Source organism: Xenopus laevis, chromosome 5S (assembly GCF_017654675.1).
Source record: "Xenopus laevis strain J_2021 chromosome 5S, Xenopus_laevis_v10.1, whole genome shotgun sequence".
NCBI classification, from domain to species: Eukaryota; Metazoa; Chordata; class Amphibia; order Anura; family Pipidae; genus Xenopus; species Xenopus laevis.
The window spans coordinates 138149430-138168196 of NC_054380.1; the positions used below are offsets into that span (position 1 = coordinate 138149430).

General features: G+C 40.8%; 1 protein-coding gene across 1 annotated transcript in view; it reads left to right on the forward strand.

Moving 5' to 3' along the window:
- LOC108718298 (kinesin-like protein KIF13B) overlaps positions 1–18767 on the forward strand; it is a 123624-nt gene that overhangs the window by 75620 nt on the left and 29237 nt on the right. The window contains exons 25-31 of the mRNA XM_018266021.2: positions 2526–2672; positions 4765–4794; positions 11652–11751; positions 12819–12945; positions 16032–16087; positions 16244–16368; positions 17958–18134. Coding sequence (XP_018121510.1) covers positions 2526–2672; positions 4765–4794; positions 11652–11751; positions 12819–12945; positions 16032–16087; positions 16244–16368; positions 17958–18134 — 762 coding nt within the window. The remainder of the gene's footprint in view (positions 1–2525; positions 2673–4764; positions 4795–11651; positions 11752–12818; positions 12946–16031; positions 16088–16243; positions 16369–17957; positions 18135–18767) is intronic.

An 18767-nucleotide genomic window follows, 5' to 3' on the forward strand; every position in this document is an offset into this window, starting at 1 on the left:
CATGCCTTAAATCTACTAGAAAATCATAAAAACATTAAATCATATAAACATTAAATAAACCCAATAGGCTGGTTTTGCCTCCAATAAGGATTAATTATATCTTAATTGGGATCAAGTACAAGCTACTTGTTTTTTTTATTACAGAGAAAAGGGAATTTTTTTTTTTTAAATTGGATTATTCGGATAAAATGGAGTCTAATGGAGACGGCCTTTCCGTAATTCGGAGCTTTCTGGATAACAGGTTTCCGGATAAAGGATCCCAGATCTGTAATAGTTTCATAATATTTGATTTAATCTAAGCAAGATCTATGCCTTCTCCAGAAGAGTCTGTAAAGATAGCATGCCATGAAAAAATTACTTATTAACCGAACTTCTGTGCATTAGGAGAATGGGATTATGAGAGTGTTGGGAGAATCTGTGCTACTGATAGACTCAGGTAATTAACAGGGGGCATGAGGGAGGTTAGTTTAAAAGTTGAAATTGACATTGAGTTCATCTTTAAAGCTATAGTTACACAGTTCTTGTTGAATCTGTTCTATATTGGGCCAGCAAACCTAAATTCTTGAAAGCGGAACTATGCTTGAAAATGAAAATTTAATATGAGCTTCATCATACAAAACATTTTACATACAGTCAATTAAAAAATCTGTTCCGTTTCTGAAATAATCAAGTTTATCTTCACTATTCCTCTCTCAGCATCTGTTTCTCCTCATTCTGTCAGATATTCACTGACAGTTAGATCCAATATATCTTATAGGGGGGCTCCTTTTGCCTAGAAGATGTATTAGAGCTCACTCTATTAAACTCACCAGACATCATGTCTCTCTACATGCAGGATTTGTGCAAAAGACAGTTACTTTGTTACATTTTGTTTGTACTGGAATCAGTTATTTGAGTGAGTTCTAATTCATCTGCTAGGAAAGGAGCCCCCCTATAAGATATATTGGATCTAACTGTCAGTGAATATCTGACACCCAACTGCTCCATGAAGAGAGAATGAAGAGAAACAGATGCTGAGAGAGGAATAGTGAATATACAGTAAACTTGATTATTTCAGAAACAATGCATGATATTTAAGTGATTATATTTAGAAAGTTTCTAATTTCAGCATGATGAAGCAATAGTTCCCCTTTAATGATCTTTGACATGCTAAGCTATAATATAAATGGTTACGGAGTGCCACTTATACCCTAACCGTGTGTTCTTTATGGAGGAAATACTGAATACTTCTTTTTATGTTTCTTTTTCTGGTACCCAATAGTGAATAGATTCGTAGCCTCATTAAGTGAGACACATGAATACGCTTTTACCTTGTTTGCATCTCAAGCTGTGGATTATAGCCTTCAGAATACGAGTCTCTCCGGACCTGTCTGCAAATGTGTGTGGTGCGACTAATTGCTCTCATAATACTGAAATAACCAATTTCCCTTACCTCGTAGCAGCCATTACTGTCTGTGTGATTTTGTTAATTTCCCCCTAAAGTCTGTAGTTTATTGCCTGGTAATTCTTGTTAACTTCGTCGCTGCAGTACTGGTTTCTGGAAATGGCTGATTCTCTAATTGCTCAACAGCTTTTTCCTTATGAAAAACAAAAGTTTTGGTCCTGTTAGGGCAATGGGGGTTTTTTACAACATTTAGGGGCCGATTCACTAAGGGTCGAATATCGAGGGTTAATTAACCCTCGATATTCGACTGGGAATTAAAATCCTTCGACTTCGAATATCGAAGTCGAAGGATTTAGCGCAGATATTTCGATCGAAGGATTATTCCTTCGATCGAACGATAAAATCCTTCGAATCGTTTTAATCCAACGATAGAAGGCATATCCTTCGATCAAAAAAAGTTAGCCAAGCCTATGGGGACCTTCCCCATAGGCTAAAATTGAGTTCGGTAGCTTTTAGATGGCGAACTAGGGGGTCGAAGTTTTTTTTAAAGAGACAGTACTTCAACTATCGAATGGTCGAATAGTCGAACGATTTTTAGTTCGAATCCTTCGATTCGAAGTCGTAGTCGAAGGTCGAAGTAGCCCATTCGATGGTCGAAGTAGCCCAAAAAAAACTTCGAATCCTTCCCTCGAAGTTAGTGAATCGTCCCCTTAACGCAGGGATCCCCAACCTTTTGAACCCGTGAGCAACATTCAGATGTAAAAGGAGTTGGGGAGCAACACTAGCATCAAATATGTTCTTTGGGTGCAAAATAAGGGGTGTGACTAGCCATTTGGTAACCCATATGTGGACTGTCAACCAACATGAGGCTCTGTTTGGCAGTACATGTGGTTTTTATGCAACAAAAACTTGCCTCCAAATCAGTAATTCAAAAATAAGCACTTGGTGTGAGCCCACTGGGAGCAACATCCAAGCAGTTGGAGAGCAACATGTTGCTCACGAGCTACTGGTTGGGGATCACTGCTTAACGTCTCTAAATCCTTTGGCCATTCTCCACTGGAATTTTCTTGCATCTACATTATATATATTATTATATATTTCCATAGCTGGATAAATGCGCTTTCATTTTTTTTCCAACCAGGGACAGTCCCGGCGCCTTCACATAGAAGTCCGATCAGTGCAGGATTCAGGAACTCTGCCCCTTATAGAAGATGCCATTGTATCTGTTTCCATTGGTTGTGTAAAGATAATCAATGCAAAGGCCATTAAAGCTCACGACTTCCACCAGGTAAGATAATTCCTTCTGTAGTATTAGTATTACTGTAGTATTAGTATTACTAGTACTGTGCTGCCCAATGATTAATGTTAACTCAAGCAGAGGTAACAGTAATATCTAAAACCTGAATTTGGAATGAAAACCAACAGTATTTCCTAAAAGTATTCCCTGCTGTTTCGGCGGCACAACAGGGAGATGAATTAGACATCCCTGCACTAAAGAAATACAACCTCAGAATTTCCATATCGGTAAACAAATCCATCAATTTGTATCTCATTATCAGTGAAAAAAATTAAGATTAAAATTGCTCCATGTTTGATCAATATGAGGCAGATGATTGGATTACCAATGAACACCTCTCTTCCTTTCTTCTTTGCTGTATTTTTTGCTAACGAGTCACCTGTGCACTGGGAATCTATAAGCCTTTATACTGTACTTAGTTAAAGGGGCCCTTACACTGATCAATAAAAGTTGCCAAGTCGGTCCCACCAGACCAAGTCAGTTACGTAGTGGCCAGTGTATGGGGCCTCCTGATGGACTCTGCAAGATACAGTTGTGTTCCGTATAAAAGTAGTCCAATGTTGCTATCCTGATCAATCACTGTTTTTGATAGAAATTATATTTCTGCATATCAAATAATTTACTAGGAGATGTAGTAGAGACCAAACCCAACAGACCCAACAGTTATGACATGCTGATTATGTGTCATTGAATCATTCATTGTTCCAAATAATAGCAGTTCTCCACATAATAATAGCTTGTTCCAAATAATAGCAGTGTGGAGATCAATTAGTGTGTCAATTAGGGAGTCAATTCGGGCCCTTATTTAATTAAGGAAGGAGCAAATGTTGTGCCGCTGGTTATAGTTCATTTCTTTCTGAAACTCTCACTCAAATGGCTCCTTCCACACATTGTTCAGAAGAACAGCCGACTTTGATTAAACAGTTGATTGGAGAGGGGAAAACATATAAAGAATTGCAGAAAATGAGAGGCTGCTCAGCTGAAATGATCTCAAATGCTTTAATATGGCACCAAAACCTGAAAGATGTGAAAGAAAACAGAAAACGACCATTGGAATGGACAGAAGAACAGCCAAAATGGCAAAGACTCAGCCAATGATCAGCTCCAGGATGTTGAAAGAAGGAGTAAAGTTACCTGTGATATTGTTACAATTAGAAGTGAAGCCAAGCTATCGGCAAGAAGCCCCCGTAAAGTCACATTGTTGAAAAAAAGACGTGTTGAAGAGCTTACAATTTGCCAAAGAACCCACTGACTGGCCTAAAGAGAAATGGTGCAACATTTTGGAACAGCCTCATATTCCCTTTTCTTCACTTTCTGTATAGGAATAAAGGCCCCCATACATGGGCCTATAAAAGCTGCAGACAGACCGAGTTGGCAGCTTATTGGCCCGTGTGTGGGCCATCCGATGGGCGTCCCCGATCGATATCTGGCCGAAAGTCGGTCAGATGTCGATCAAACAGAATAGAAAACCCCATTGCATCACGTCCACATCTGTTCGTTGATGCGATCTTAGGGCCCACGGTCGGATCAGCCCGATATTGCCCACCTCAATGTGGGCATATCGGGGAGTGATCATCTCGTTTGGCGACATCGCCAAACGAGTGGATCTCCCTGTGTATGGCCACTTTAACACAAATTTGATCCGTGTTTCTTCATGTTTTGATCTGGAATAGAATGTGCAGTGTTCCCTTTGCATTTGCCTGGATGGAAATAAAACCTATTATAAGGATTTTGAGCTTTATACACTTTTTTTAAACACACTGCTTTTATTCTGAACACAACTGTATATACAGTATAGTTGAAAATCAGTCAGTTGTCAGGTTTGCAAATCACACCGAACATGGAGCGCATGGGTGTGTTGATGTAGTCCTTGTCGAGCAGGTTTCCATAGGCTCCTCTGGATGATCTGATTGTTGGCCCAGCACGGGATTACCGAAGAAGCCAAATAGTCATTGACTTTTTTAGTAGGTCTGGATACAGCACCAAATTGTCCAAAAGCACCCCTATCACCTACTATTAAAGTCAGAACTTTGCATTAATACTTAAACCCAACTTACAATGTTCGCTTCTCTTTTTCTCTCAGGATGATCAAGAAGTTGTTGACAGCTACCAGGTAAAAATAAAGATATTTTAGATTATTAGATATATTAGATATTACACCAGTAAACCCTCAAAGTAATGCTGCTCTGAGTCCTCTGTCAAAAGAAACAGCACATTTCTTTCCTTCTATTGTGTACTCATGGGCTTCTGTATCAGACTTCCTGTTTTCAGCTTAATCCTCCAGGGCTAGGGCTTGAGCATGCTCAGTTTGCTCCTCTTTCCCCTCCCTGCTGTAATCTGAGCCCAGAGCTATGAGTGAGCAAGGAGAGACTCAGGCAGGAAGTGACGTCACACCAAGCTAATATGGCAGCTGCTATACAAAACAAGCTTCTAGAACTGTTTACTCGGGTATGATAAAGCATTCTGCCGAATAAATAAAGTGTTATAGCTTGTACTATTGTGGCTAATCTATTGGCAATAAACTGCTTCAGTAGCTTTCCTTCTCCTTTAAGTCTTGTTATAAGTATTCACCCACTTTGCTCACCTTTCAGAAGAGATTTTGCCTTATTCTCCCAGGCTATTCACCTTATTTCTATAAATACCAAATATGTGAAATGATCCTCTTTGCAAGATCCAAAACCTAAGCAAAAGGAAACGGGTCTCCCTTTGCACAGTGCAGCCTTATTGGCGGATTTCAGTGCTGAACAAAGAGCCAGTGCTATAGATGATCCTCTGGAATAAATAATGCTCAGTTCATAAATGTCTATTGTACACAATAAGTTATTAAAGCAATATGGCAGCAGCAATACAATATATATGAATACAGAGGAGTAATGTTTTGTGTTGACTATAACCTATACCCTCATACTGTACTCTCAATGACAAAGGCAATAACAGATCCTACTTGTATGTACAAATCTAGACATAGAGAAGGGATGTTCTCTTCACACAATTTAAAAATAAAGGTAAAATTCCCATCTAGTCTTGAAAGTTATCATCTCCTCTCAGCAGACTATGCACCATCACAGCACTGAGCAGGGACACTAGGAAATTGGGACTTATCAATGGCCTTGGAATAACCTTAGTCAGGTGCCATGGAGCATATTGGTCTGAGTGTGCCCCTGTTTTATGGCATTCTCCTTTATGTACAGCTTTTAGCACCGCAATAATCGAGCAGATTTTACAGTTTCTAATCAGCTCATCTCATTTGCCATGGTCCTGACTGCCTCCCCGGTGTGATTCCTCCGCCTGAGCACAGTCTTCAAGGCCTCTTTTATTAAGGATCCTTAATGCATCTTAACAATTTATCTGCCCCGTCAGTCAGGACCCTGGATTTATTTAGGCCGCCCCTGTTACATTTCTCTTTTTATTTCCTTTTTGCATTACAGTGTTCTTCCTGTAAGAGGCTTGTGAGATGTATTATCAATGTGCACATAGAGACTAACACTGCTCTCGTTAATTTGTGCTGATTTACAGCATATATGGTACAATAAAACACCGCTATTCAGAAATGCTTTGGAAGAAAAATGGTTTTCAATCCCTGACTAACACTTAAGGGCTGTGGACTTCCAAAACAGAACATGACAGAGGCTTGATTCATGCTCACATATAACTTTCTGTAGGCAACCTGGTGAATAAATACTTTTATCTTAGTATCTTTATGGAATCCAGTGGAAATCTCACAGATGTCTGTGAGAAAGCAGGTATAGTAAAGAGAGATGGTGTCTGTAGTAGCAGTGGGGATAATAGTCTGTGGGAAGGGAGTGTGACTGTGGGATAGCAGGTATAGTAGGGAGAGATGGTGTCTATAGTAACAGTGGATAATAGTCTCTGGGAAGGGAGTGTGACTGTGGGATAGCAGGTATAGTAGGGAGAGATGGTGCCTATAGTAACAGTGGATAATAGTCTCTGGGAAGGGAGTGTGACTGTAGGATAGCAGGTATAGTAGGGAGAGATGGTGCCTATAGTAACAGTGGATAAATAGTCTCTGGAAGGGAGTGTGACTGTGGGATAGCAGGTATAGTAGGGAGAGATGGTGCCTATAGTAACAGTGGATAATAGTCCTCTGGGAAGGGAGTGTGACTGTGGGATAGCAGGTATAGTAGGGAGAGATGGTGCCTATAGTAACAGTGGATAATAGTCCTGTGGGAAGGCGGAGTGTGACTGGGGAATAGCAGGTATAGTAGGGAGAGATTGGTGCTATAGTAACAGTGGGATAATAGTCTCTGGGAAGGGAGTGTGACTGTGGGATAGCAGGTATAGTAGGGAGAGATGGTGCCCTATAGTAACAGTTGGATATAGTCTCTGGGAGGGAGTGGTGACTGTGGAAGCAGTTATAGTAGGGAGAATGGTGTCTATAATAACAGTGGATAATAGTCTCTGGAAGGGGAGTGTGACCTGTGGGATAGCAGGTATAGTAGGGGAGAGATGGTGTCTATAGTAACAGTGGATAATAGGTCCTCTGGGAAGGGAGTGTGACTGTGGGATAGCAGGTATCGTAGGGAGAGATGGTGGCCTATAGTAACAGTGGATTAATAGTCTCTGGGAAGGGGAGTGCTGACCTGTGGGATAGCAGGTATAGTAGGGAGAGATGGTGCCTATTATGTACAGTGGATAATAGTCTCTGGGAGGGGAGTGTGACTGTGGGATAGCAGGTATAGTAGGGAGAGATGGTGCCTATAGTAACAGTGGATAATAGTCTCTGGGAAGGGAGTGTGACTGTGGGATATGGCAGGTATAGTAGGGGAGAGATGGTGCCTATAGTAACAGTGGATAATAGTCTCTGGGAAGGGAGTGTGAACTGTGGGATAGCAGGTATAGTAGGGAGAGAGGGTGCCTATAGTAACAGTGGATAATAGTCTCTGGGAAGGGAGTGTGACTGTGGGATAGCAGGTATTAGTAGGGAGAGATGGTGCCTATAGTAACAGTGGATAATAGTCTCTGGGAAGGGAGTGTGACTGTGGGATAGCAGGTATAGTAGGGAGAGATGGTGCCTATAGTAACAGTGGATAATCGTCTCTGGGAAGGGAGTGTGACTGTGGGATAGCAGGTATAGTAGGGAGAGATGGTGCCTATAGTAACAGTGGATAATAGTCTCTGGGAAGGGAGTGTGACTGTGGGATTAGCAGGTATATGTAGGGAGAGATGTGTCTATAGTAACAGTGGATAATAGTCTCTGGGAAGGAGTGTGACTGTGGGATAGCAGGTATAGTAGGAGAGATGGTGCCTATTAGTAAACAGTGGATAATAGTCTCTGGGAAGGGAGTGTGACTGTGGGATAGCAGGTATAGTAGGGAGAGATGGTGCCTATAAACAGTGGATAATAGTCTCTGGGAAGGGAGTGACTGTGGGATAGCAGGTATAGTAGGAGAGATGGTGCCTATAGTAACAGTGGATAATAGTCTTGGGAAGGGAGTGTGACTGTGGGATACAGGTATAGTAGGGAGAGATGGTGCCTATAGTAACAGTGGATATAGTCTCTGGGAAGGGAGTGTGACTGTGGGATAGCAGGTATAGTAGGGAGAGATGGTGCCTATAGTAACAGTGGATAATAGTCTCTGGAAGGGAGTGTGACTGTGGGGATAGCAGGTATAGTAGGGAGAGATGGTGTCTATAGTAACAGTGGATAATAGTCTCTGGGAAGGGAGTGTGAACTGTGGGATAGCAGGTATAGTAGGGAGAGATGGTGTCTATAGTAACAGTGGATAATAGTCTCTGGGAAGGGAGTGTGACTGTGGGATAGCAGGTATAGTAGGGAGAGATGGTGTCTATAGTAACAGTGGATAATAGTCTCTGGGAAGGGAGTGTGACTGTGGGATAGCAGGTATAGTAGGGAGAGATGGTGCCTATAGTAACAGTGGATAATAGTCTCTGGAAGGGAGTGTGACTGTGGGATAGCAGGTATAGTAGGGAGAGATGGTGCCTATAGTAACAGTGGATAATAGTCTCTGGGGAAGGAGTGTGACTGTGGGATAGCAGGTATAGTAGGGAGAGATGGTGCCTATAGTAACAGTGGATAATAGTCTCTGGGAAGGGAGTGTGACTGTGGGATAGCAGGTATAGTAGGGAGAGATGGTGCCTATAGTAACAGTGGATAATAGTCTCTGGAAGGGAGTGTGACTGTGGGATAGCAGGTATAGTAGGGAGAGATGGTGCCTATAGTAACAGTGGATAATAGTCTCTGGGAAGGGAGTGTGACTGTGGGGATAGCAGGTATAGTAGGGAGAGATGGTGCCTATAGTAACAGTGGATAATAGTCTCTGGGAAGGGAGTGTGACTGTGGATAGCAGGTATAGTAGGGGAGATGGTTGCCTCATAGTAACAGTGGATAATAGGTCTCTGGGAAGGGAGTGCTGACTGGTGGATGCAGGTATAGTAGGGAGAGATGGGTGCCTATAGTAACAGTGCGATAATAGTCTCTGGGAAGGGAGTGTGACTGTGGGATAGCAGTGTTATATTGTGGGAGAGATGTGTGCTATAGTAACAGTTGGATATAGTCCTCGTGGCGAAGGGAGGTTGGTATTGGGATAGCCAGGTATAGTAGGGAGAGAGGGTGTCTATAGTAACAGTGGATAATAGTCTCTGGGAAGGGAGTGTGACTGTGGGATGCAGGTATGGTAGGGAGAGATGGTGCCTATAGGTAACAGTGGATAATAGTCTTTCTGGGAAGGACAGTGTGACTGTGGCGATAGCAGGTATAGTAGTGAGAGATGGTGTCTATAGTACAGTAGGATAATTAAGTCTCTGGAAGGGAGTGTGACTGTGGGATAGCAGGTATAGTAGGAGAGAGGTGTCTATAGTACAGTGGATAATAGTCTCTGGGAAGGAGTGTGACTTGGATAGCAGATAGTAGGGAGAGATGGTGTCTATGTAACAGTGGATAATAGTCTCTGGGAAGGAGTGTGACTGTGGGATAGCAGGTATAGTAGGGAGAGATGGTGTCTATAGTAACAGTGATAAGCGGAAGAGTGTGACTGTGATAGCAGTTAGTAGGGAGAGATGGTGCCTAATAGTAACAGTGGTAATAGTCTCTGGGAAGGGAGTGTGACTGTGGATAGCAGGTATAGTAGGGAGAGATGTGCTATAGTAACAGTGGATAATAGTCTCTGGAAGGAGTGTGACTGTGGGATAGCAGGTATAGTAGGGAGAGATGGTGTCTATAGTAACAGTGGATAATAGTCTCTGGGAAGGGAGTGTGACTGTGGGATAGCAGGTATAGTAGGAGAGATGGTGCTATAGTAACAGTGGATAATAGTCTCTGGGAAGGGAGTGTGACTGTGGGATAGCAGGTATAGTAGGGAGAGATGTGCCTATAGTAACAGTGGATAATAGTCTCTGGGAAGGGAGTGTGACTGTGGGATAGCAGGATAGTAGGGAGAGATGGTGTCTATAGTAACAGTGGGATAATAGTCTCTGGGAAGGGAGTGTGACTGTGGGATAGCAGGTATAGCTAGGGAGAGATGGTGTCTATAGTAACAGTGGATAATAGTCCTCTGGGAAGGAGTGTGACTGTGGGATAGCAGGTATAGTAGGAGAGATGGTGCCTATAGTAACCAGTGGATAATAGTCTCTGGGAAGGGAGTGTGACTGTGGGATAGCAGGTATAGTAGGGAGAGATGGTGCCTAAGTAACAGTGGATAATAGTCTCTGGGAAGGGAGTGTGACTGTGGGATAGCAGGTATAGTAGGGGAGAGATGGTGCCTTATAGTAACAGTGGATAATAGTCTCTGGAAGGGAGTGTGACTGTGGATAGCAGTATAGTAGGGAGAGATGGGTGCCTATAGTAACAGTGGATAATAGTCTCTGGGAAGGGAGTGTGACTGTATAGCAGGTATAGTAGGGAAGATGTGCTATAGTAACAGTGGATATAGTCTCTGGAGGGATGTGACTGTGGTAGCAGTATAGTAGGGAGAGATGGTGTCTATAGTAACAGTGGATAATAGTCTCTGGGAAGGGAGTGTGACTGTGGGATAGCAGTATAGTAGGAGAGATGTTGTCTATAGTAACAGTGGATAATAGTCTCTGGGAAGGAGTGTGACTGTGGATAGCAGGTATAGTAGGAGAGATGGTGTCTATAGTAAACAGTGGATAATATATCTCTGGAAGGGAGTGTGACTGTGATAGCAGTATAGTAGGGAGAGATAGTAACAGTGGTCTCTGGGAAGGACAGGTATAGTAGGACTATAGTAACAGTGATAATAGTCTCTGGGAAGGGAGTGCTGACTGGGTTAGCAGGTATAGGTAGGGAGAGATGATGCCTATAGTAACAGTGGATAATAGTCTCTGCGGAAGGAGTTTCCTTGTGGACTGTGGATAGCAGGTATAGTAGGAGAGATGGTGTCTATAGTAACAGTGGATAATAGTCTCTGGGAAGGGAGTGTGACTGTGGGATAGCAGGTATAGTAGGGAGAGATGGTGCCTATAGTAACAGTGGATAATAGTCTCTGGGAAGGGAGTGTGACTGTGGGATAGCAGGTATAGTAGGGAGAGATGTGTCTATAGTAACAGTGGATAATAGTCTCTGGGAAGGGAGTGTGACTGTGGGATAGCAGGTATAGTAGGGAGAGATGGTGCCTATAGTAACAGTGGATAATAGTCTCTGGGAAGTAATAAAAAGTAGCAATAACAATACATTTGTAGCCTTGCTGAACATTTGATTTAGATGGGGTCAGTGCAAGGTTGAAAGAGTCAAAAAAGGCAAATAACTCAAAAACTATAAAATATAAATAATGAAGACCAATAGCAAAGTTGCTAGGAAATTTCAGACTTGCAAGAATAAAAAGCCAAATAAGACACACAAGGAAATGAAAGAAGTTGATCAAATGAAAGATCAATTGTTTAGAATACCACTGCATACACTATAATAAGCATTAATCCAATGTGGATTTTCTCTTTAACATTTTATTTTTTCTTTGTCTCCTGTTCACCAAGGACCGAGATCTGGAGAGACTGAGGAGGAAATGGTTAAATGCTCTCACCAAACGTCAGGAATACTTAGATCAACAACTGCAAAAACTGGCCAGCAAGCAAGGTATTCAGGCATGAGTATTGTCCTGTTTGCCTAGGACTCCAGGGTTACCCTTTTCCTTTAGGAGAAAAATATATATATGTTTTTAAATTTGGATTTTTAGACTCATTTAGCAAATCAAATAACTATAACATTATTAGACCAGTCTGCAATACAATGCCCCTGTAGAATATCATAGGCTCAATGAAAGTAACCAGTTTGGGGTTCTGAGGGCTTTACAGAAACAGACAGATTACATTTTTGTGAGAATACAGTGAGGGGGGTGTTAAAATGAAAGGAGAAGTAAAACCTAAAAATGAATGAGGCTAAAAATGGCATATTTTATAGAGTGAACTTATTGCACGGGGCTAAAGTTTGAGCTTGTCAATAGCAGCAATGATCCAGGACTTCAAACTTGTCACAGGGGGTCACCATCTTGGAAAGTGTCTGTGACACTCACATGCTCAGTGGGCTCTGATTGGCTGTTGAGAAGCTAAGCTTAGGGCTCGTCACTAATTATCCAGCAGAAAATGAGCTTCCCTGGCTGTAATATAAGCTGATGCTACAGGTTTGCTGATTATTCAATTCTGATGCTAATTGCACTGGTTTCTGTGCTGCCATGTAGTAATTATGTGTATTAATTACTAATCAGCCTTATATTGTGACATTTCTATTCTATGTGTACTGTATATTGTGAGTGGGTCCCTAAGCTCAGTAAGTGACAGCAGCACAGAGCATGTGCAGTGAATCAGCAGAAAAGAAGATGGGGAGCTACTGGGGCATCTTTGGAGACACAGATCTTTACTGCTAAAGGGCTGTGGTTGCCTTGGGCTGGTACAGAAGCACAAAACATCATGTACAACATTTCTAGCTACTTCTTTAGTTAAGCTTTAGTTCTCCTTTAAATGGTCTAAAGCAAATGTTGAACATATTGAGAGCGAGTGCCAGCAGCTGAATGAAGGGATTGTATAGTAGTAGCAAGAAGAACTTTATTGTTGATGCAATGGGGAATTGGAAACCAGGAAAGAGATTTCTTTGGGCTGTACAGGTAAAAGATAATGAATTGCTGTTATATTTTTGCCCTGCCGCAGATAAAACAGAAGATGATGCAGAACGAGAGGCCCAGTTGTTAGAAATGAGACTGACGCTCACTGAAGAGAGGAATGCCGTCATGGTGCCGTCTGCTGGAAGCGGAATTCCCGGTGCCCCCGGAAACTGGTATGGAGAAGAATAGCCTGTCTAAAACCATCAATTTGTCATTGTAAATCTGATCTTTTTCCAGTAGTAGTTAAACAATTTCAGTGTTTTTAGAGCTATTTATAAAGGTCATTGCTATTAAGGGTATGTCCCTATATGGGGTTATTTTTCCAGCTTTCCTGTTGAATTCAGCAGAGTGTCAGCCAACACCTTTAGTGGTAGTTGTATGGTATATTGTGGTAGAAGAAACAAGCAAGCATGGTCTCTATGGGCCCTATAGTTTTAAAGGAGAACTAAAGCCTAACTAAAGAAGTAGGTAGAAATGTTGTACATGATGTTTTGTGCTTCTGTACCAGCCCAAGGCAACCACAGCCCTTTAGCAGTAAAGATCTGTGTCTCCAAAGATGCCCCAGTAGCTCCCCATCTTCTTTTCTGCTGATTCACTGCACATGCTCTGTGCTGCTGTCACTTACTGAGCTTAGGGAGCCACTCACAATATACAGTACACATAGAATAGAAATGTCACAATATAAGGCTGATTAGTAATTAATACACATAATTACTACATGGCAGCACAGAAACCAGTGCAATTAGCATCAGAATTGAATAATCAGCAAACCTGTAGCATCAGCTTATATTACAGCCAGGGAAGCTCATTTTCTGCTGGATAATTAGTGACGAGCCCTAAGCTTAGCTTCTCAACAGCCAATCAGAGCCCACTGAGCATGTGAGTGTCACAGACACTTTCCAAGATGGTGACCCCCTGTGACAAGTTTGAAGTCCTGGATCATTGCTGCTATTGACAAGCTCAAACTTTAGCCTCGTGCAAGAAGTTCACTATATAAAATATGAAATTTTTAGCCACATACATTTTTAGGGTTTAGTTCTCCTTTAAGGGAGTTTGTAAATGCATGGGTTAATATATCTCATTAATGTCATTAGAATTTCTGCCATTCTGAACATGACACAATTCACAGCCATCAGCATTTTGTCCAGCATTAATTTTTATGCTGTTGATATCACCGGTTTAAAGGTCTCTGTCCTTAATCCTTTATTATGCAAATCTCAATCAAAATAATTCTGACCTTTCGCTGGGAATAAATCACTTTTATGTAGTTTGACACTTTAAGCATTAGGGAAAATGGAATATCTCCAGTGTTAATGATCCCACTTGCCGTTATAAAAACTGCTCTTCATTGTTTTGCCTTTGGCTTTAAATGGCGGCTTTCTTATAGTCGGCAGGAGCCCCTGTGCAATTTCCCAGGCATTTATAAAAGGCAAATTAATACCCACTCTGAACCCTCTGCATTAATTATACATGAAAAGGAGAGGAGGTGAGTAATGTTACACACAATTTAGTGGTAATAAACCAGCCCAACGCTGACATCCTGAATCAATTAGCGAGAGCATAATAATTACAAAGGGAAAATTATGCTGAAACAACACTGGTATCAGTCACAGGGATATTCTTGCAGTCTATCACTACATGAAGTGTAAAGCTTTGTTTTCTCCAAACAGTGCAAACACTTATCTGTCCATGGGAGAAATTCTTATACCCGCCCACTTGTTACAGAACTACATTTCCCTGCAGTCATTATTGACGTTAATGTTCAGGGTAAACAGGTGGGAAATATGCCCTTGAAATGTGTTTGTTCTGAAATACAAGTGTATTTCAGGGCTTAAAGGGATACTGTCATGGGCCAATTTTTTCTTTTTTTTCAAAAAGAATAATTTCTGCACATATTGTCAGTTTCCCAGCTCCCCTAGTCATGTGACTTGTGCTCTGATAAACTTCAGTCACTCTTTACTGCTGTACTGCAAGTTGGAGTGATATCACTCCCCTCCCTTTCCCCCCAGCAGCCTAACAACAGAACAATGGGAAGGTAACCAGATAGCAGCTCCCTAACACAAGATAACAGCTGGAAACATCAGAAGAGGCCGGCACAGGCCTGGACTCACAAAGTAGTAGAGCCGCAGTCAGATTGTAAAAGGTTAACAATATACAAGATAATAGCTGCCTGGTAGATCTAAGAACAGCACTCAATAGTAAAATCCAGGTCCCACTGAGACACATTCAGTTACATTGAGTAGGAGAAACAACAGCCTGCCAGAAAGCAGTTCCATCCTAAAGTGCAGGCTCTTTCTGAAATCACATGACCAGGCAAAATGACCTGAGATGCACTTACACACCAATATTACAACTAAATACACTTGTTGGTTCAGGAAAATTTTTTTATATTGTACAGTGAATTATTTGCAGTTGAAACAGTGTCATTTAGAAATATAAGCTACACCATAAAAATCTGTTAGGCTGTGGGGGGGGGGAGGGGTGATATCACTCCAACTTGCAGTACAGCAGTAAAGAGTGACTGAAGTTTATCGGAGCACAAGTCACATGACTGGGGGCAGCTGGGAAACTGACAATATGTCTAGCCCCATGTCAGATTTCAAAATTAAATATAAAAAAATATGTTTGCTCTTTTGAGAAATGGATTTCAGTGCAGTTTCAGCTCAACTGATTTTGAATCAAACATTTTTCCTATGACAGTATCCCTTCAAAGTTAACATTTAGTATGCTATAGAATAACTACCTGTAAGCAACTTTTCAATTAATCTTTATTTTTTATAGTTTTTTTAATTATTTGCCTTTTTCTTCTGACTATTTCCAGCTTTCAGTTAGGGGTCACTGACCCCATCTAAACAAATACTCTGTAAGACTACAAATATTGTTATGGCTGCTTTTTATTTCTCATCTTTCTATTCAGTCCCTTTCCTATTCATATTCCAGTCCCTTATTCAAATCAATGCATGGTTGCTAGGGGAATTTGGATCCTAGCAACCAGATGCCTGAAATTACAAACTGGAGAGCTGCTGAATAAAAAGCTAAATAAGTCAAAAACCACAAATAATAAAAAATTAAAACCAATTGCAAATTGTCTCCGAATATCACTCTCTACATCATAATAACAGGTAATTTAAAGGTGAACAAACCCTTGAAGCTTTATAGAAAAGCATTATGTGTGGGGCAATGCAGGGGAATATTCTGTTAGATTGTATAGTGAGATGTGTACTTACCTAATATATTTCTATCTTTTATTCTGCTATAGGACTCCTGTCTTGGGAATGGAGTCCCACATTCCTGTCATTTTCTTAGATCTTAATGGTACGTAGAACCTGTTTTGTCAAACACACTAAAATCCCCATCAGATGCCTGTATAACTAATCCCCTATCGGGAGCTTCTATCTGCTGATCTGCCTGTTGCTAAAGATGTTCTGCTGATGAATTTGGGAAACCAATAACAAGACTTGTGTTTTGCAGTGGACGACTTCAGCTCTCAAGATGACCTGGATGGGTTAGAACCTGCAGGCTGGGATTCCACTCTCACAGCAGAAGATGAGGGCGAGTTCTTTGACCTACAAATTGTAAATCACCATGAGAGTGAGGTTAGTGCAGAGCAAGTTTGTAACTTGTTCACATTTTGTAAATAATATAATAGTATAATAAAAATTAGTTTACTTCTTCCTTTTTAAATTGTGCTTCCCCTTCAGAGGATTCAGAAGTATAATTCATATTGTGCAGTTTTGGAAACTTTATTTTCAAGTCAATTAACTTTGAAGGAGCAACATTTCAGTAGTTTTAATTTGCTTACATTTGTTCAATTAGCCAGAATGGCAAGGCACTTCTATGTTCTCCCAGTTTCCTCTCACACTCTAAAACATACAGACGAATGTGGTATCGACCTTAGACTTTAAGCTCCATTGGGGCAGCGAATGATGGAAATAATGAAAAATCTCTCTAAATCGCTACAGAATATGCTGGTGATATATATATATATATATATATATAATAGCGGTCTGTGGAGAAGTTAGCACTCACGTAACTTGGTGCAAACGTGCCTGGGTGCAGTGTCCAAAATGTTTTAGAAATTCTATCCAACAAAGAAGGTCTTAAAAAATCGAAATATGGTTTATTAAATAGAGGACTAACGTTTCGGCCTCTCCGAGGCCTTTCTCAAAGTACAGATAGGTACACAATGAAAGCAATAAATACCCTTGATGGTGGGAAAGGTTAATTGGCTGACATCATCATCATCATCATCACTATGCGTCAAGTACTAAAGTTTTTAAGTTTCACATATAAAACATATTTAGATATCACATTAAAATTCGGAACACTTTTGTATTAAAACCCCAATTCAACTAAAGAAGGAAATAAAAGCATACTATGTAACCATGTATCAATCCTAGTTGCAACTTCTTGTTTTACAACGTACAGACAAACTGGCTGTATTGTTTATGTTACATAGTGTATATATATATATATATATATATATATATATATATATATATATATATATATATATATATATATAAACCAAATTGCTGTACAAAAAACGCACAACCAGGTCTTTTAAAAGGTGTCCAAAAAACCAAAATTTTATTTCGACGTTTCGGCTTCTATACTGAAGCCTTTCTCACCTCTTGAGAAAGGCTTCAGTATAGAAGCCGAAACGTCGAAATAAAATTTTGGTTTTTTGGACACCTTTTAAAAGACCTGGTTGTGCGTTTTTTGTACAGCAATTTGGTTTACATAATTTTTTGAATTCTGCACCCAGGCAGTTGTTGCTATATAACGAGTGCTCCAGTTTTGTGTATCTATATATATATATATATATATATATATATATATATATATATATATATATATATATATATATATTAATTGAACAACGAAAAACCACACTCACAGGACTTATAAGGTGCAAGAATAAAAATGATTTATTGCAACGTTTCGGCTCCTATACTCGAGCCTTCTTCAGGTGGTGTGAAGAAGAAGGCTTGAGTATAGGAGCCGAAACATTGCAATAAACCCTTTTTTTTTTTGCACCTTATAAGCCCTGTGAGTGCGGTTTTTCATGTTCAATTTACAATTTTTAATATCCTGATATATATATATATATATATATATATATATATATATATATATATATATATATATACTGTATAACGTATAATCATTTCTGTTTGCTCAGATGAAGGCAGAAGCCTCCTGGGACTGTACAGTCCATAACTGCCCCCAGCTCAGTAAAGGTTGTGCCCCTGAGGAGCGGGTGTTCCTGATTGTCCGAGTAACTGTGCAGCTCAGCCACCCAGCAGAAATGCAGATTGTGCTGCGCAAGCGCATTTGCGTCAATGTCTACAGCCGGCAGGTAAGTGGGTTGGTGAAACAGCAGGGTGAGTTTATAGCTGTAAACATTAGTGTTCTCTTTTTGTCCATTTAGGGTCAGGGCACACAGGCAGATTCGGAGAAATTAGTCGCCCGATGACAAATCTCCTCTTCGTCAGGGCAACTAATCTCCCCAAACTGCCTTCCTGCAGGCTAAAATGTAAATTTGCGGCGGGATGGCACTCGGAGCGACTCGTTTTCCGAAGTTGCCTGACGAGGAAACTTCGGATGACTTCAGAAAACTAATCTCTCCAAGTGCAATCCCGCTGGCGATTTACATTTTAGCCGGTGGGAAGTCAGGGGAGGAAGTCAGGTGACTAATCTCGCTGAATCTGCCTGTGTTCCCTGACCCTTATGCCTTTGATAGTCTAAGCCAGGGGTCCCCAACCTTTTTAAACCATGAGCCACATTCAAATATAAAAAGAGTTTGGGAGCAACACAAGCATAAAAAAGTCCATTGGGGTGCCAAATAATGGATGTGATGGGCTATTTGGTAGCCCCGATGTGGACTGGCAGCCTACAAGAGGCTCTACTTGGCACTATACTTAGTTTTTATGCAATTAAAACTTGCTTTCAAGCTTGGAATTCAAAAATAATTACCTGCTTTGAGGCCACT